The 18,640-nt window shown below is 43.6% G+C and overlaps 1 protein-coding gene across 2 annotated transcripts in view; it reads left to right on the forward strand.

Annotated features, from left to right (window-relative positions):
• The first annotated feature begins 1,578 nt into the window (after positions 1–1,578).
• SNX6 (sorting nexin 6) overlaps positions 1,579–18,640 on the forward strand; it is a 28,869-nt gene continuing 11,807 nt past the window's right edge. The window contains exons 1-6 of one of the 2 annotated variants that reach the window (XM_066612416.1): positions 1,579–1,635; positions 1,731–1,778; positions 12,652–12,756; positions 13,249–13,359; positions 14,424–14,545; positions 18,320–18,443. In XM_066612416.1, the coding sequence (XP_066468513.1) occupies positions 1,630–1,635; positions 1,731–1,778; positions 12,652–12,756; positions 13,249–13,359; positions 14,424–14,545; positions 18,320–18,443 (516 nt within the window). In that variant the 5' untranslated portion in view covers positions 1,579–1,629. Of the gene's footprint in view, positions 1,636–1,730; positions 1,779–5,957; positions 6,024–12,651; positions 12,757–13,248; positions 13,360–14,423; positions 14,546–18,319; positions 18,444–18,640 lie in introns of those variants that run through there. The other variant, XM_066612417.1, reaches the window with a different exon arrangement.

Here is an 18,640-nt window from a genome sequence, read left to right on the forward strand (position 1 = left end):
GCCCACCAAATGCCCCAGGGAGCACACCAGATAACAAGAGACCTCATCCTGGTGCTCTCCCCTACATCTGGCATTCTGACTTAACCCATTCCTAAAATCAGGAGGTTGCGCATACACATCATGGCTTGTACCCCATAATGGATTTTTCCTCCAGAAACTTGTCCAATCCCCTTTTAAAGGCGTCTAGGCTAGACGCCAGCACCACATCCTGTGGCAAGGAGTTCCACAGACCGACCATGCGCTGAGTAAAGAAATATTTTCTTTTGTCTGTCCTAACCCGCCCAACACTCAATTTTAGTGGATGTCCCCTGGTTCTAGTATTATGTGAGAGTGTAAAGAGCATCTCCCTATCCACTCTGTCCATCCCCTGCATAATTTTGTATGTCTCAATCATGTCCCCCCTCAGGCGTCTCTTTTCTAGGCTGAAGAGGCCCAAACGCCGTAGCCTTTTCTCATAAGGAAGGTGCCCCAGCCCCGTAATCATCTTAGTCGCTCTCTTTTGCACCTTTTCCATTTCCACTATGTCTTTTTTGAGATGCGGCGACCAGAACTGGACACAATACTCCAGGTGTGGCCTTACCATCGATTTGTACAACGGCATTATAATACTAACCGTTTTGTTCTCAATACCCTTCCTAATGATCCCAAGCATAGAATTGGCCTTCTTCACTGCCGCCGCACATTGGGTCGACACTTTCATCGACCTGTCCACCACCACCCCAAGATCTCTCTCCTGATCCGTCACAGGCAGCTCAGAACCCATCAGCCTATATGTTGATTTTTTGCCCCAATGTGCATGACTTTACACTTACTGACATTGAAGCGCATCTGCCATTTTGCTGCCCATTCTGCCAGTCTGGAGAGATCCTTCTGGAGCTCCTCACAATCACTTCTGGTCTTTACCACTCGGAAAAGTTTGGTGTCGTCTGCAAACTTAGCCACTTCACTGCTCAGATACAGGAAGCTGGACTAGGTGGGCCTTGGGCCTGACCCAGTGGGGCTGCTCTTATGTTCAGGGCACAATCCTGTGCAGGCTTAGCTGGGAGCAAGTCCCACTGAATTTAAGGAGACTTCGAGTCCAATCCTATCCACACTTTCCTGGGAGTAAGACCCATTGACCATAAAGGGATTTACTTCTGAGTAGACATGCGCAGGATCGGGCTGCTCGTTCTCAGCGGACCCGCATAGGGTTGGGCAGTTACTTACCTGCCTACGCTTGCCCGGGAGTCAGCCCCACTGACTACAGTGGGGCTTGCTTCCGAGCAGACCTGCCCAGGCTTGGGGGCTGTTGTGCCTCCCTGCCTACACTTGCCTGGGAGCAAGGCCCACTGACTAGAGCGGGGCTTCCGCCTGAGTAGACCCGCCCGGGCTCGGGCTGCCGGTGTCCTTCCTGCCCCGGAGCGAGGCGGGGAGCCCGTCCTGGGCAGCGTGGGCGGCCGCCCGGGCCAGAGGTGCGTCCCCGCCGCCGCGCTCAGCCGGCCAGCCAGCCAGCCAGGCGGGCGGAGCACGCGGCCCCGTCGCCCGGCTGGCCCCGCCCCGCGCCGCCTGTCCGCGCGGCGGGCTGGGCCTGCCTGCCTGCCTGCCTGCGACGCTCGCGCGGGCGCCGAGCGGGCCGGGCTGGGAGCAGCCATGATGGTAGGTGCGGGTGCGGGTGCGGGGCCGGGCGGGGCGGGGCGGCGGCCTCCTCACTAACCGCGGCCTCCGCTCTCTCCTCTCCTCTCCCCGCGTAGGAAGGCTCGGACGACGGCCCAGATTTCCTCTCCGAGGAGGACCGCGGAGTAAGTGGGGCGCGGCGGCGGGAGGTCTCCCCAGGCTTCGCCCAGCCTCAGCCAGCCCCGGCCGCCCCGGGCCCCGCCGGGGGAAGGCGGTGGCGCGGCCAAGGGGGCGAGGCCCCGCGCCCTCCCGCAGTGAGCCCCGCTGGCTGCGGTGGGGCCGCCTTCTGGGCAGAAGGGCCGGGCCGGGCGCTCGGGCCGCAGTGCCGCCCACCCGTGCTGGGAGGAAGCCTGCGCTCCTGGCCACGCGCACCTGGGAGCGAGGCCCGCTCACCCCAATGGGCTTGCTGCAGAGGTTGCAGCTGTCCGCACTTTCCTGGGAGTAAGTCCCATTGACTACGCCGGAATCTACTTCAGAGTAGGCATGACATGCACAGGGCTGGGCTCTGAGGCAACCACCCTATGCATACTTTCCTGGGAGTAAGTCCCACTGACTACGCCGGAATCTACTTCAGAGTAGGCATGACATGCACAGGGCTGGGCTCTGAGGCAACCAGCCTATGCACACTTTCCTGGGAGTAAGTCCCATTGACTACGCCGGAATCTACTTCAGAGTAGACATGACATGCACAGGGCTGGGCTCTGAGGCAACCAGCCTATCCACCCTTTCCTGGGAGTAAGCCCCACTGAGTGCAATGGGACTTACTTCTGAGCACAGAAGGGTTGCGCAGGGTTGGGCTACTCAGTCTTTCAGGGAGCCTTGCCAGGAGGTGGAAGCAGCCCCCCCTTGGAGCCAACTGCCCAGAAGGGCTCTGAAGGGAAGGGGACGCTTGCAGACTCTGGCGCAGCTCCCTGCAAGACTTAGTGCTTTGCACCTCCTCTGGCTACACCACTGCCTGCAAGTGGTCTCTGTTCAGGTGTGTGGAAATAGCCTTTGCCTTCCGCTGTCCTCCTAAATGCACTTACTATTGATTGAACTCAACCCACAGCATGCAGCCAAGAGACTGTAGTCATCACTCAGATGCTCACATCTTCAGCAGTGCCAGAGGTCATGTGGTCACAAAGGCTGTCTTGGTCTGGGGGTTATTCTGGGGATCGCTTTTGTTTCCTGCTGTGCTTTTAAGCAGGAGCCAGTTTATTTAGGCTGATCCTCCTCCAGTGGCATAGCTAGAGGGGGTGCAAAGCACTAAGTTTTGCAGGGAGCCTCAGTGTGGTGTGCAAGCACCCCTCTTCAGAGCCAGATGTATACAGGTCCAGCCTATTTATACATGGTTTTGACTCAACAGGAATGGCCCCTGCAAATGAGAAGGAATGTGCTGATCCCTGGAGAAGGGGAAAAATGCAGCCCTTTAAAATCAGTTTAAAAAACTGAACAGTCATAAGAACATAAGAACAGCCCCACTGGATCAGGCCATAGGCCCATCTAGTCCAGCTTCCTGTATCTCACAGTGGCCCACCAAATGCCCCAGGGAGCACACCAGATAATAAGAGACCTCATCCTGGTGCCCTCCCTTGCATCTGGCATTCTGACATAGCCCATTTCTAAAATCAGGAGGTTGCGCATACACATCATGGCTTGTACCCCATCCTGATGGAAGCTGCAGCATCCCAGCTTCATGACTGAACAATAGCCTTCTGAATGAGAGAGAGAGAGAGAGAGGGCAATAGGCTGACAATCCATCAATCCTTCTCTCTGCTGCGGACCCCTCCCTTCCCCCCAGCACATGAAAGAAAGATGATCATTTTGCATTGGTGAAGGGAGGGGCTGAATGAAGTGCTGGTGGATTGTCTTCTTAATGACTTGTCTTACACCAGGAAGGTCAGCAAGGCTGTTTTTAAATCACTGGAGCAAAGAAACTTTTAAATTCATTTGCTATAGTGTGTTTTTTGTTATCCATGTGAGTGCTTGAAACTTGAGTGCTTGAAGGCACAGGAATAAGTCTCAACCTGTACCTCTGTTTTGCTCCTATTGCTCTGAGGGGGTGAGTCCACTTGCACACTTAAGTAAGGCACCCTGCAAAACTAGCTACGCCACTGCCCTCCTCAATCTAATTGGTGGGCTATGTCTGGCCTCTTAATCTCCTGCCCCCCCCTTGTGTTGAGAGGAGGGGTATCCCAGCTTCATGAGTATCTCTGGAGTACCCTGAATGCATTGACAGGTACCCCATTGAGCAGGCAAACATGGTGATGCTACATAAGCAATGATGTTAGAACATCTTGAAGAGTCAACTGTCCGAAATGGGTAAGATGACCTCAGAATGCCAAGTACAAGGGAGTGATTACAGGATGTGGGTTCCTTCTTGTCTTGTGTGCTGCCTGAGGCATCTGGTGGGCCACTGTGAGATACAGGAAGCTGGACTAGATGGGCTTTTGACTGGATCCAGTGGGCTCTTCTGATGTACTTATGACATGTTCTTGAGAAAGGAGGCAATGCTGGGCATCAGTCTATGTGCTGTTCCCATATAAGCTGAGATCCTCAGTAGGGCCTCAGACCAGTTCAGGGGAAATAAACTGTTCTGTCCAATAGGAATGGACTAATCTGAATTCGAGTGCTTAAGGTGGGTGAGTGCTGTTTCTGCTTCTCTTCCTGAGAGAAGCCATATGGAGTGATTCTTGGAACAACAAATGTTAAATCAACAAAATGTGAATTAAATGAAATGTTGGTGGTGAATTTTGCGCTATAAAAGATTTGCAAAAATTCATAGTAGCTTACTATTGTGCATTTTCTTTGTTTACATTAAAAGAAAAAAGTGTATCATTTAAAACTTTGGAGAAGATAGTCATCTGTTGGCCTGTACTTTAGGACAGGGGTCTCTAAACTTTTAGGTCAGAGGGCCACATCAAATATCTGGCATGGTGTCGAGGGCTGGAAAAATAAATAAATTTTAAATATAACATTTAAATAAATACATTAGCCTCAGAAAGCCTTCAGACAGCCCAAAACATCACTTCTGGTTTTTCAGGAAAACCAGGAAGTGATGTTTTTAGGCCTGTAGAAGGCATTCTGAGTGGAGGCTCATGGCCTCCCTAGCCCTCTGAACAGCCTCCAGATGCAACTGGAGCACAGCTCTGGTCACATTTGGTCGAGCAAGCAAGTGGCTTGCTGTGGGCCAGATAGAGCCTGTCATGGGCCGCATCTGGCCCCTGGGCCAGGGTTTGGAGACCCCTGCTTTAAGAGATGATTCTGGATATGATCTTATGCTGAGTTAGGTGCACCTAACTCTACTGAGGTTATGACTGCAAGACTAATGCTCTTGCTGAATCATTTTCTGATGGCTCAGATTACGCTGCTGCCATTGGAATTGTCTCTTAAACCTTGTTGAGTGAATGGTTTTGGTGTACCAGAGTTAGCAGGAGAAATGAACTCGAAGTAGTAGTTTCAAAAGAGTCTAAAACTTGGTATTTTTTAGACCTGTACCATGTTCATACAAGTATACATGCAATTTTTAAAGGAGGACTTTCAGGATTTGGCATGCCAGATGCTTCTCTGTTCAAGTAACTGCTGGCAGTGGTACCACACCTGTGATGGTAACCAGGCATCAGTAGTATTGTGTTGTGGTCAGCCCCCTTTAAACAAAGAGTTGTATTGATAAATTGTCTAGGATTTGGTCCTACAAAGATACTTTTAAATAATAATTTGGTCCTGCAGGAATTTACACCCATATATAAGAAGCCATGCATGCATATATGTAAAGCTTTAATGATCTTTACTTCTAAAGTATTTTAGTAGTATCTGCAGGAATACTTGTTCTGAAATGAAATCTTCTACCGCTAGTCAAACGCAGAAGAGGAACCATGTTAACTTGGTGGAATGCACTCCAGTCCATAACGTTGAGCAACCTTGTTGGCCATGTAGTCTAACCCCCCTGCTAGATGCAGCAAACCAAGAGCTACAGCATCCCCAACAGATGTCTGTCCAATTTCTGATTGAAGACCTCCAGGGATGAAAAGCCCCTATGACCCTCCCCCTGTTACTGCAAGTTTCTCTTGTTTCTTCCAATAATTTTATCCCTTTCTGTAATTTAGGTTTATGCATAACTTTAAGTTGCAAAAGACAAATGCAATTGGTCTTTACAATGACACACAGTGACTTTTTAGTGAAATGTACTGACTACTGGTCTGTTGTACATAAGTATCTCTTGAGACTATGTATAGAGGGATGATCCTTTTAGGCCCTGTCATATCCTGTGGTCATTGACCTAGAAGCATCTTCTCACATTTTTGTGTGTGTGTGTGTGTGTTTAGAAACCTCTGTGTTTCCTTTGAAGTCCTACAGGATGGCTTCAGTTGGAGATGAAACACAGATTTCTGGTAAGCCAGCCATATGGGATGTTCTAAGGGCGTTTTATGCAGAGACAGGGAATCAGCTGGAAGTGAAACTTTGATGTGGTGATGACATTTCCTGACTTATTTTATCAGGAACTTCTTTTGAGTTACTCAGCAAATTTACACAGCTGATCAGAATTTTTGTTTTGCATGTTTTATTCTCTTGTATTGCAGTTATTTAATTAGGATGGAAAAGCATAATTTTGATTTCTTATTAAAAGTTAACAGAAAAACTGTAGCTCAAAATCCTGGTTGTTTCTTTTTTTTCTAAACTTCAGAGTTACTTAATCCATATTTGCCAGGCCTACAGGTGTACACATTTGGTCCCTGTTGTGTATATGCAACATTGGGCAGAAATGTCCTTATGATTGGTCAATGGTATTATCAAACACCATTTAATAATGGTGTTTATATCTGAAAGTAGTAAATGTAAATTTTCTATCAAATGGTTCTGTTTTTTAAATCATTCTTTAAAGAAGATTCTTGTAAGCAGTATGGTCAGGGTCTGTTTGTTTTCCCCCTTCTAACCAATTAAGTGTTATCTATAAAAGCTGGAATCTTTTGTAGTTTCAATCTGGTCAGCCTTTGGCTTTTGATTCAGTTACTCCATTGTTTTCTTTGTATTTGTAGACTGCATCTTGCTCATGGTAATTAGCTATTCTGTAAGAGTAAATGTTTATGCAGAATATAGGGGCATGAGGCTCCACATTGCCATTTCAGCAAACTTTCTGAAAGCTAAGCATACTGATATTTGTAAAGGACAACTGAGCAGTTGTACTTCAGTTAGTTTAATCTACTAACAATGATTGGTGTAATTTCCTTTCTCTCTCTCTCTCTCTCTCCCCCCCTTATTCCTCAATGTAGGCTTTTCCGATCTCAGATTTGATTATTTCTAGCCTGCCTTTGTGTAGTATTTTGCCTTTTCTGCCTGCATTTCTAGACCATCTGTTGAGTCACTTTTCTTCTGAAAAAGATTTCTCACTCATACTGTTCACTGACTGCATTGTTCTTAAGTAAATACTTGGTAGGACAATGAGTTACTGCCTAATGGCTCACTGAGTTCCTTCAACTTTCTTTCCGTTCTGTTCAGAAAGCATTTCATTGAAGAACTAATCATATTTTAAAGAACATGGTGTATAACTTTTACAGAATATGTTACCTACTTCAGAAGGGCAGCCATCTTAGCCTATGTCACATTACTATTCACAATTCATGTGCATGCAAACCTCTTTCCTTTCTCTCTCTCTCCCCCCTTCCCAAGGATAATGCATACATCTAGTCAGTGAACATTTAAGCAATAAATCTGTTAACTCTTTTGTTAAATATTTGTAAGGGAAGCATAGTTTCATGTATTCAGGTTCTCCTACCATGCAATGGACAGTTGCTTCTTTATAGTTACTTGTTGAATAGCATCTGATGATCTAGAAATGTTTGTGCACACCTTGCATTTGGATAAAAACCATAGTTCTGCATGCTAGTCTTGATTGATCAGGGCAAGCTCTCATTGTTAAGGTTTTTTGTGTGTGAAGGGGGAGTACAGAACTAGGGGTTTCTTCAGCTAGTCTGGCAATAGAGATGCCAACTGATCACAAGAGAGTCTGCCTTGGCCTGCTAACATTGCAAAAATTGGCAGATAAATGTTTTTGTACAGAGAAGGGCATTATCACCTGCTAATGATTAATGACTTAGGGCCTAATCCTATCCAGCTTTCCATTACTGATGTGGCCATACACTGCATCCTGCACTGGGAAGGGGCTGTCATGGAGGCCTTCTCAATGTAAGGGATCACTACATCAGTGACTATATTGATGCTGGTAAGTTGGATAGGATTGGGCCCTTAATTGCTGATAAAAATGCAGAATGGGGGGGGGGAGTTCCCAATCCTCTCTGACAGGGTTTGTCTAGATGTATTTCCATTTATATTGCTGGGTGATATTCACTCCATTTTTGTTAGTAGAGAGGCTCGTAGTCTGAACAAATAATGGTATTGCACTAAGAAGTGTTATAACCGTGCTTAGGAACTCCGGTGGGGGGAGGTGTTACTATAAATGTGTTACTATTACTATAAATATGTTACTATTTAACTCATTTAAGGATCAGTCTGTAAGCAAGTTCCACTGGGTTCAGTGGACGACTAGTAAATTTTCCTTATGATTACAGTTAAGGCTCAATTTTTTTTCTTGATTTCAGAAGACTTCCTTTGGCAGTCCTAAGACCCATAATGGGATTTCCAAAATGACAATAATATGAACGCAGGTTAATGCAGGATACGAATCCTTGCAAACATTAAAAATGTAGAAGTCACTAAAATGTGCATTTATTGAGATGCTTGCGCGCATGTGTGTGCGTGAATTTTTTAAAATACTCGTTTGTGTTATGATACGACTTTTCATGAGAAACTACAAGAAAGAAGTTTAAGATGGAAATTCAGTTGCCTGTGGCCAAAAATAAAGCCCAAATACTGTAAAACAGTGTTTCTCAAACTGTGGGTGGGGACCCACTAGGTCAATTTCAGGTGGGTCCCCATTCATTTCAATATTTTATTTTATATTAGACTTGATGCTGCCATGGTATGTGACTGCATTTGGGGAAATGTTACAGACTGGTGCTTTTAACAGGCTACTATGTATATGCTTATAACAGTGATAGACAATGGGACTTACTCCTGGGTAAGTGTGGGTAGGATTGCAAACTAGGATTGTTAAAAACTTTCCTGCTTGATGATGTCACTTCTGGTCATGATATCACTTCTGGTGGGTCCTGACAGATCCTCATTCAAAAAAGTGGATCCTGGTGCTAAAAGTGTGAGAACCACTACTGTAAAATATTGTTGATGTGCTATGCATGAACACTAGTTTTGAAAGAAGAAGGAAAATCTGGATTGTGATTGAAATGACTTGGTGACATATGCAGATCTGCCATCTTCTCTTAAAAAAAGGCTACTGCATGAATCTCAAGTTTCTTGCTTGTGTGCACAGTTATGCAGCTTTTTTGGTAGAGGGAGTTGGGGACCCTAATTCCAGGGATAGTTCCTGCACAGTCAAGTTACGCACTGCATTTTAAGTAGAGGAAATTTGATAAATTAAAATGTAGGATACATATGCTCATGGTTGCCAGGTGAGGACTCTACACTAGGGAAAAGTTATTGTGGAATAGTTTGCACATGCTTGCAATAGTAATAGCAGTTTGGTCTGTAGAATCAAAACAGTGCTATTTAATTAAGCAGTCGTTGTTTTTGTATTTGCCTCTGAGAAACGGAAAAGGTTTTTTTTTAAAATAGATGTTCCTTACGGAAGATCAGTGGGCAAGAAGGTTAAATGGTTGGCTTGTCAAACTTGCCTAAAAATGTGGTATTGAAGGTTGGCTCATTTTAAATATTCATTCTAGTTGCATTGATTTTTAGGTGGTGCTGAACCTAAACCGTTAGGTGGTTTGTGACTAGGGATACACTTGGAAGCTATAACCGATCCTGGTGCACTCACTATACCTTTATACTGTGTGTAAATTCACGTTAGTGCTGCTCATTCATGTTATGATTTTTAGGTTTATACCTAGGCATATGTTAGTCAGGGGTTATACCCTAAAAATCTAGGAGCCTGGAGAAACCAGCTCTGTTCTGAGTTTGTAGTCAGAATAGGGGTTGACTTTGTTCTTTCTTCCGTTCGTCTGCAGACCATCCAGTTCCTCTTAGTTTCTGTGGTGACTCGTGGTGGATGTGGATTAAGTAGTAGATTAGAAAGGGCTATAGCTTGATAGTAGATTTGATACTTTTTAATCTGTCCTTTAGTCTCCACAAAAGGCATCAGGGCAGCTCATAATAGGTAGAAAGCAGAATAATTCTGAGGAATGTGCAACATGAGTGGACAGGGGAGTGGATTGTCGCTGTTCATGTCCCCCCACCCCAAAATGATTGCTACTTCCTCTCCCTGTCCCTTTAGAGAGTCAGGTGTGGAAAGACCTAAGTAAGAGGGGATGCAGTCATTTACCTGGCTGCTTCTTTGTGGTCCCTGTTAAAGAAAATGTGCAGTGCCTGCTAAAAGATCCCAGTGTGACCCACACTTCCTGTTTTGAATAAAAGGATTATGTGGAGGAAAGCATGGTAAGTAACTGCACACTTGTTTGCTTGCTTTTTTGTTTTTAAAGGCGGCCACAGCAGGTCTGGCGTCAGGCACAGGATCTGGTTTGGTGTCTCCTGGGAAACACCCCTGCCTGAAACTCTGGAGAATTGTTACCAGGCAGTGGAGAGAATACTGACCTAGATGGACCAGTAATTTGATGGTAGTTTGACAGTTCTAAAGGTGGCAACGCACCACTTTGGATCTTACCTAGAAATGTACTGGTAATCAATGCAGTGGCAGCCACTCCTTGAATTCAGAGGCCTGCTATTGCATTGGTGCTGGTTTTGTGCTCTGACATCCTGCATCTTTAGCTTCTGTGAAAAGGAGTAAAAAAACAACAACAGGGATAGAAGGAGCAGAGAGGGAAGTGCAGAGAAATAGTACAAGAAGCACTATAAAATGCAGAATTAAGAGGTGTAGCTACAGAGTAGCAAAGAGGGCAATAAGAGTGGGGGTGAAGAAGAGAGTGGGGGTGCTGAAGGAGAACAAAGAGCAGAGGGGGGAGAAAAAACTGGAAAGTGTGTAGGCTGTGCAAGTGTAGCAAACTTAGCAATGTAATCCTCTTTTGTACATAAAAATGTGAGTTTTGTATCTCTGGCCTATAGTGTTGCAAAGTGCTGTTAGTCTCTTTCAGTAGCTACTGTATAGATGAAAATCATATACAGTATTTATAGTTGTCTCACCCCCCCCCCTTTTGACCCTAGTGGGTTTGCAAAGCAGCTGACTAAGCATTTTAGTTACTAAACAAGGCATGTTAAAAACAATGTAAACCAAAGAATCAAGGAAGAGCAAACAAACTTGCTTTTAACATATTTTTACCTGCAGGGAACCTTTTGAGTTTTAACAAAGTAAAAATCTACACAAACACTTAAATTTTTAAAAAAATATTTTTGAATAATTGCAAGTCTGATGTGGAACCCATAGAAGACTGAAAGCTTCCCCCTTTTTAGAAGTTTATCTTACAGACATGTACGGCTTACAAGGAACTTAAAAAGTGGCCTGTTTCCCTGCACTTCCTGGCTGATTCCACTTGCAGATGATCTGACCTCTTAGGTTCCTAGAAGGCCTTTCTTGTCTGATCATGTGCCACTGCATGTGGAGTATATGAACATGGGGAGAAACAAAAGGAAATTAAAATGAGCAATTTTATACTAGAAAAGTGTTGGAATTTGGTGCTTTTTAGTGGATTTTGTTCAAAGGCAAGAAAAAGTGTTACAAAGCAGGAAAACCTTCATGGTCTTTGGTTCTGAATTTTGAATGTGTTGCTTTGTGTTCTTGTTTTAAAGCTTTTATTCAACTCAAAATAGGAATTTGTTTTCATGGCTAAGGCGTTAAACATTTAAAGAAGACATTATAAATATTTAGGAAATATGGTACATCAACAACAAGCCAGATCAGTCTTATCAACTACCACCTGATTTAAAAAACTTTCTTTTTAAAAAAAAAGATGTTTTCTATCCTATATTTGTCTGTGGATCATCTTGAAGGAGCCATAAAGAGCTGTTCAGGTGAGTTTCCTTGCCAGAGAGTACATATTACAAGAGGCAATGATCCTTTTTGGCTGTGGAGGTGATAAACACCCCATTGGATTCAAGAAACAGGAAGCATTAGCTGAAAGCAGAGTAATACAGAGTGGCTTGTGCCACTTCTGCCTTTGACAGCACTGAGATGATAGTGGATTTTGGCTGGCTGTGTGTGCAGCACCTCCACAAGAGGCTTATACCAGTAGTGTCTGATAATGGGATGCCTTTTCAGATCCTAGGAGCACCGTCTTCAGCAGTGAGTGACTCCTGATGGCCATAGTTGGTGTGTACCACCTTCTGGGACAGTCTATGTGATGCTCACTGATAATGGTTTCCAGGCCTGCTTATGTGTGCCTAATAATAGGTATTCATACACCTATACTGCCACTGACTAGTAAGAGAAGAAAAACATGTTGGGGAAGAAATCATCTAACAGACTGGGCCTCTCAGTTGCAGGTCCTGAACCTTGGAACAGTGCCCAGATGAGATAAGTAGGGGCAGGAAGAAGACTCAACAAACTTTGTGGTGACTTCCAGGTGCACAGTCGTTGCCTTGTTAGTGTTCCCAGGCTTAGACGATGTGCCCAGTTAAGGAACAAGCAGTGCTTTTCAGAAGCTTCTGCCACAAAATAAAATATACCAGAGCTGGCTGCTATAGCAGGTTTGTAATAAAGGTCCCTAGAAGATCAAAGGGGACATGAGTATGCCACTAACTCCTTGAAATGCAGTCGTCTGCTGAAATATGCTACTACAGAGTGCCACAGGGAGGGTGCCATCGTAGAGAAAGCTCTGACCTTGCAATTGTCTACCTTGGATAGGCCTTTATGTGCTACCACTTGATTGACCGCTTCATGAATTGTAGTCTGCCTCCTTGACAGATGTGTCATTTAAGACCCAGGTGTAAGCTAAATATATCTATACAAGTTTCTGTTATATATGGCTTTTATTAAAACTGATTACCTTTTTCTTTTAGCTTAGAGCTGTCAATGTAGATCTGCAGACAGATGCTGCCTTGCAAGTGGACATTTCTGATGCTCTTAGCGAAAGGGACAAAGTCAAATTTACTGTCCATACAAAGGTAAAACCAGCTTGGTGACTAGTTATTTCTGCTGAAGCTATAGTCTATCAAGAAGAAAAAATACTGGTTAATAATCCAAGATTGCATTTGGATTTAATTGCATGTAAAACACATTGAGAGCAGAAGATCTGAATTGGTTCAAGAAAATTCAAGTTGTATAAGTAATTGATCTGTTTTTTATAAATAAGCAAAGATTATGATTTTTGTTGTTGTTTTTAATTTACTACATCCCGCTAGACTCTCCATAGGGTTTATCTAACTTTCCTTGGTCTAATTTTCATAAAATTCACTGTGCTTCAGTACATGAATATATTTTGCCTGATCTTAATTACCAAAGAAATTTCTTAAAATTTTTCTTCTAAAAAGGTTGTGTGTTGCTGCTTGTCTTGGTATTACTTTGAGTATCTTTCCTATAACTAATTGAAAGCTAAGTTATCTTTAGTTAGAAAAAGGTGACTTACACTTTCTTTTGCCTTTGCCTTTGTCTTGCAGAGTTCTTTACCAAACTTTAAGCAAAATGAATTTTCAGTTGTTCGACAACATGAAGAATTTATCTGGCTTCATGATTCCTTTGTTGAGAATGAAGATTATGCAGGCTATATTGTAAGTGCTTAAATTTCAGAGAACTGTAAGTGGCTCTGCTATAGATGCAGTAGTCCCATGTTTCCAGTTAGAAGCTGACGTTTCTCATCATTCAGTGTTATTTCTTGAGACCAAGTTGTGCAACTTTAAGAACAAAGATGTTTGAAAGGGTTCCAGTGCAATTCGCATTGTAACTTTCCAGTTATTGCATCATTCTTCTTGCTGTTTACATCCAGGAATTTTGCATGACTTACTATCTAACTGTTCAAATTACTAATAACTAAACTACAGCATGCTGAGGAATGAGATTATTTGCTAAAAGCAAGACAATGTTTACATTGTTTCAACTAAAGTAGAACTTGGAATGTCGGTGAAGAGTTGAAAGGCTGTGCTTTAAAGTCATCATTTTAAAATATGAACATCTCTGCAAAGAAACAGCAAATATTCTAGCATAAAAGAAAACCAGTATCATTTAGACATGTTCTCCAATTTGCCACCAATAGAGGTTAAGTGATAAAGATTACAGACCAGATAAATGGGTGTATCACTAATTGTACTCTTGGGTGTTCAACTTAACGTTTTCATTCCGTACTTGTGTGGCTGAGACTTGCCTTCTATAGCTCTGCTATAGGCTTGTCTCACAACAGGAAAAATGGTTATATTCTGCCAGAACTAGGCAGCCTCTAAAGCTGTTGCATAATTACTTACATGTGCATGTACACGCATGCATGCATACTGCTTTTCAAGTAAAATTTTATTAAAACTTGGTGTACTATGTCTGTACTTGTGTAAGTAGCCTTTGGGGAGCATGAAGTAGTAGTAGTAGGAACTAACTTTCAGTAACTAGAATAGGGAAAACAAAAATATGGCATCCCGGGCATGAAAATTGTGACATTAAAATGGGATATGGGCTGGATGCATGGCTAAATCATTCATTGGGCAATTTTTTTCCCTCAAGGAGTTGGGCAGTCTAGAAAAGAGAGGTTGGATCAACAACCTCTTGAGCAGCTTGCTGTTCAAAGATATTTCAGTTTTGGCAGGAAGGCCAGGATTCATGAATACATTCTGACTGACTCATTTGACAGATTCCTCCAGCACCACCCAGGCCTGACTTCGATGCCTCCAGAGAGAAGTTGCAGAAGCTTGGTGAAGGCGAAGGCTCGATGACGAAAGAAGAGTTCACCAAGATGAAACAAGAACTGGAAGCGTAAGTGCATAGTTTAGTGCTCTCTGTTGTCCCCTACTCTTAGTCATTGCACATCATTTCCACTATGAGAACTTGATTTAAATGTTCAAACAGCATCACATAATAAGTCTTCTGAATAATATTGAGAAAAACTACATATGTTAATGACCTGTGTGGGTGAAGGTGTGAAAGGGGGAGAAAAACACTGAAAGCAAGTTAACAGTGGTAACATAGCCACTTTTCTCTGGAGGAGCTCAGATCTGTGTAATAGTTTCCCAACAATCCAATAAGGTGATGGGCAATTCAGTATCTCAGTTAAGCCCAAGACCATCCATTGAGATTCTTATCTGAAAAGTACATGGACCTGGAAAACTCAAATTATAATATTGGACTCTGAACTTGTCCAACAAGGCTTTTCCAAAATTACCTATAAAGATACGGTGTTGAGCATTTTCACATAGGAAGTTGACCTATGGCTAGAGGTGTTTGTCTCCAGTGATTAAGATAGTTTTACAGCCTCAGTCTTAATGATCACAATGGGCTTACTTCTGAGTAAAAAACACCATTTTCAAACACCTCTGCCTATGGCATCTCTTGGTAACGTGATCTCTCCCAGCTGCATACTTGTGTTAAACTCTGACCTCCACAGATCTACTTGCTAGCTCATCCAGGGCAAGTATCCTTTGCCAAAACTTGACATAGACACCTGTCAGTACATAGATTCTCCCTCCCAAGAACTTTCCTTTATGCTGTGCTTTGGAAAAAGACATGGATGGCATCCTTTCTGAGCAGTGGGAGAAAACCCTGCATCCCCCAGTACACATGATAAAAGATCACTCCTTCCTTGCTCTGCTGTGCCAGAGGATTTGAGAGAGGAGTGGGGATTGATGAAGAATACAATAACGGCTGGCTAGGAAGCTAAGCCAGCATTTGTAGAACCCCTTGTTAAACTGTTCCACTGTGAAAGGGTGTGAATTGCTTTCCTCTGCACGCCATGGTGTCCCCTGTTGTAAGAGGCTTTAAGTTTCAGAATACGAGTTAGGGACTGCAGCCTAGCTAACTGCTTCCTTTTCTGTAAATTTGGCATCTGATATAAAGATGTGATGGTTCATTCCTCCCCTAAAAGTTGCGTTATCGTATTTGAGTTAGAACTAGTAGCATCCCTCATCTGGTACTTGATAGTGATTAGAAGTGTGTCTGAACATATTTCACATTGCAAACCACCCAGGAAAGTGTTCTTTTATGCCTTTTCCTTTCCTTGCTTCCATCTGGTTCACTTGTGTATATGCCTTTTTGCATTTTTAGAGTGAATGTTTGCACCACTAACAGGTTTTCTCCCAGTAGTACTTGAAGCAGGGCTCAACAAATCCATCTGGCTATGGATCTAGGAGCCAGATGAATTTTTCAGGTTTTTGTGTGTTTAATGCTGCCCCCTCCCCAAAAAAAAACAACTTGTGTGCCACTAGTGAATGCATAAATGTAACATTGTAAACAAACATAAAAAGCACATTTTCAACCCCAGGAAAAAGAACTAAAGGTTTTATTTCAAGAATTACATTGAGAAACTAAGGCACTAGAACTGCCTTCCCCCCACGCTTGCCTGGAAGCACGTACCTTTGAACTCAGTGAGCTTTGGAGTAAATGCCTACTAACAAGCTCTTTTTCCTCCCCCCTTTCTGGGCAAGTTCAGAGACAAAGACATTAACTGAAAGACCTTTGGAGGGCCTACTGAGGGGAGGATGTGTTCCTGTCTCCCCCCCCCCCACTGAGTGAGGGAAAGAGTATGTCTTCTTCCATCATAAAAGTTCCCCCTTTCCCACCCTCCTTTTGGTGGCAGGTCTTTCTGCCTCTTCCCCAACCACTGCTGCTTCCTCCACTAGGCCAGGTTGAGGTGACCTCATGGCTCCTGCAGCTTTGGCTCCTGCAGCAGTGCTTAAAAAAAAATGTAACATGCATACTGTGGGGGTGGGCGGCCTGGAACAATCATGTGCAGGGATTTTGTGCGACCTTCCTGGCCTGTGGTTTTAGGGCCTCTTATCAGTCCAGCAAATAACCACATTATTGGTCTGGCCCATGTTCTCCAGCAGGTGCTCAGTTCCCTGTGTACAGATCACAGCTCCTGCACACCTTGGAAATACTGAGCATATCAAAAGCAACTGCTGCACTTTGCAGTCACAGCTGTTCTCTAACCTTGCAGCAATTCCCAGGTGTCATGAGGCAATTTTGAGTCTACCTGGCGCTTGGAATTTGTTGAGCTCTGGCTTAAAGGGAAAAAAAACACTCCAGAAGGGATGCTGTCCTTTTTGCTTATTTTCAGAGTGAGGAGTACAATGTTGGAATGAGCTGTAGGTGTTAAGCTTCATTTAAAGGGAAAAAAATTGGAAACTAACCCAGTACAATCTGTAGCAAGCACAGTGGCATTTCATTGGACACAGCTGTGCGTTTGTAGTCTGTGTAGGTGTTCTCACTCCAGCCTTATTGCCATTTCAGCTGTGTGCACCTCTCTGTCTGCAGAACGAAGGCTACTATTCATAGAAAGGACACACTGCAGGTAGTCTGTTTGGTAGGGTGCTGGTTGGTGTAGTGGTGTTCTCGATTTTGACCAGAAGGAACAAGTTTGGATCCTATGTTGGGCATGAAATTCATTAGATAAGCTTGGGCGAGTCTTGCAGCTACGTCTGCCCTGCAGTGTGACCACCACTTTCTCCTGTTTTTCCTTTCTGATCTGATCAGAGAAGCTTAACCCATCCTCATGCCAATAACTGCTTTTCTGTTTGGCAGCTTTGATTCCTTTCTCTTTGACTCTTATTTTACTTTCTAAGTTTTCGAGCTTCCTTCCAAGGTCAAACATTTGATCCCGTCTAGTTCTTTTCTGTGCACTCCTGATCTTGTTCCATATTGATGGGCTCCCTAACATAATCCAGTCATGATCTCTGTTATGTATTTCAACAGTAAGTTTAATATACACTGTCCTGTCTAGCAAAGCCTTGAACATTGGCTAGTTTGATGTGATGGCATGGAACATTCTGTTGGTCTTGGCAGTTCATTCATTCATTTATTCATTCATTCAATAGATTTGTATTCTGCCTTTCTCCCCGAAGGGCACCCAAGTTCATGTTCTGTAAGGGAAGAGTTGCCAACCTAGCTGGATTAAAAGCCTTGCGTGGTATAGGAGATCTTAGGAAGTTTAGGAACAGCTTAGGAACCAGTGGCCAAAGGAAGATGTAGGCATTAGATAGAGAGAAGAACCTGAAGGCTGACTAGGTGATGAATGAGGCTTGAAGGCAGAGGAGATGGGGGACTGGGACAAGAAGTGGCTGATCAACAAGCTGTCACTGGCTCCTCCTGATAATGGGGAGTGCTAGATAGACTAGTCCAGACATAATCAGTAAAGAAAGTGGAACAAAATAGATAGTAGCCTGCAGACCTGGAATTGAATCAAATGATGGGTAGATGAAAGATATGAACATATAACTGGGAAAAACTACTTATAGGTCATAGACTATTCTGTACACTACTGCCAGATACAGATGATCAGGCAAGGGAGATGGGGGGGGGGGAGCCTTGGGACTGAATCAAGGAACTCTGGTCAGGCTTAGACCCAGATTGTAGCTTCCACTGCAATTGCAGCTTTGTGACCTGGCAGCTCCAAGGGAGAAATAAAGAGCTGTGAGGCTGAGACCAGATGTTGAATCTTGCATATTACTTTGAACTAGCTAATGATGTTGATTGTTTGAATGCAGATTTCTAGATAAAATGTTTACAAAATTATATAGTTCTTATTTTCTTTTCTAGTGAGTATTTGGCAATATTCAAGAAGACGGTAGCTATGCATGAAGTTTTCTTGTGTCGTGTAGCAGCGCATCCTATTTTGAGAAAAGATTTAAATTTCCATGTCTTCTTGGAATATAATCAGGATGTGAGTATTGAACTGTGTAGCCTCTTGCAATATATTACCACAGTAATGTGGTATTTATGTTGTAATGTAATTCTGTGGCATTTTCTTGTACTAAACATTTTGGAAATAAAAATCCAGAAAAACATTTTGGTATGATGGAACTCCTCCTTGACATACAGTCACTTGTGTGGGTGGGTGTGGTGGTGGTGGGGGGTTTC

The sequence above is a fragment of the Tiliqua scincoides genome, chromosome 1, assembly GCF_035046505.1.
Source record: "Tiliqua scincoides isolate rTilSci1 chromosome 1, rTilSci1.hap2, whole genome shotgun sequence".
Taxonomy (NCBI): domain Eukaryota; kingdom Metazoa; phylum Chordata; class Lepidosauria; order Squamata; family Scincidae; genus Tiliqua; species Tiliqua scincoides.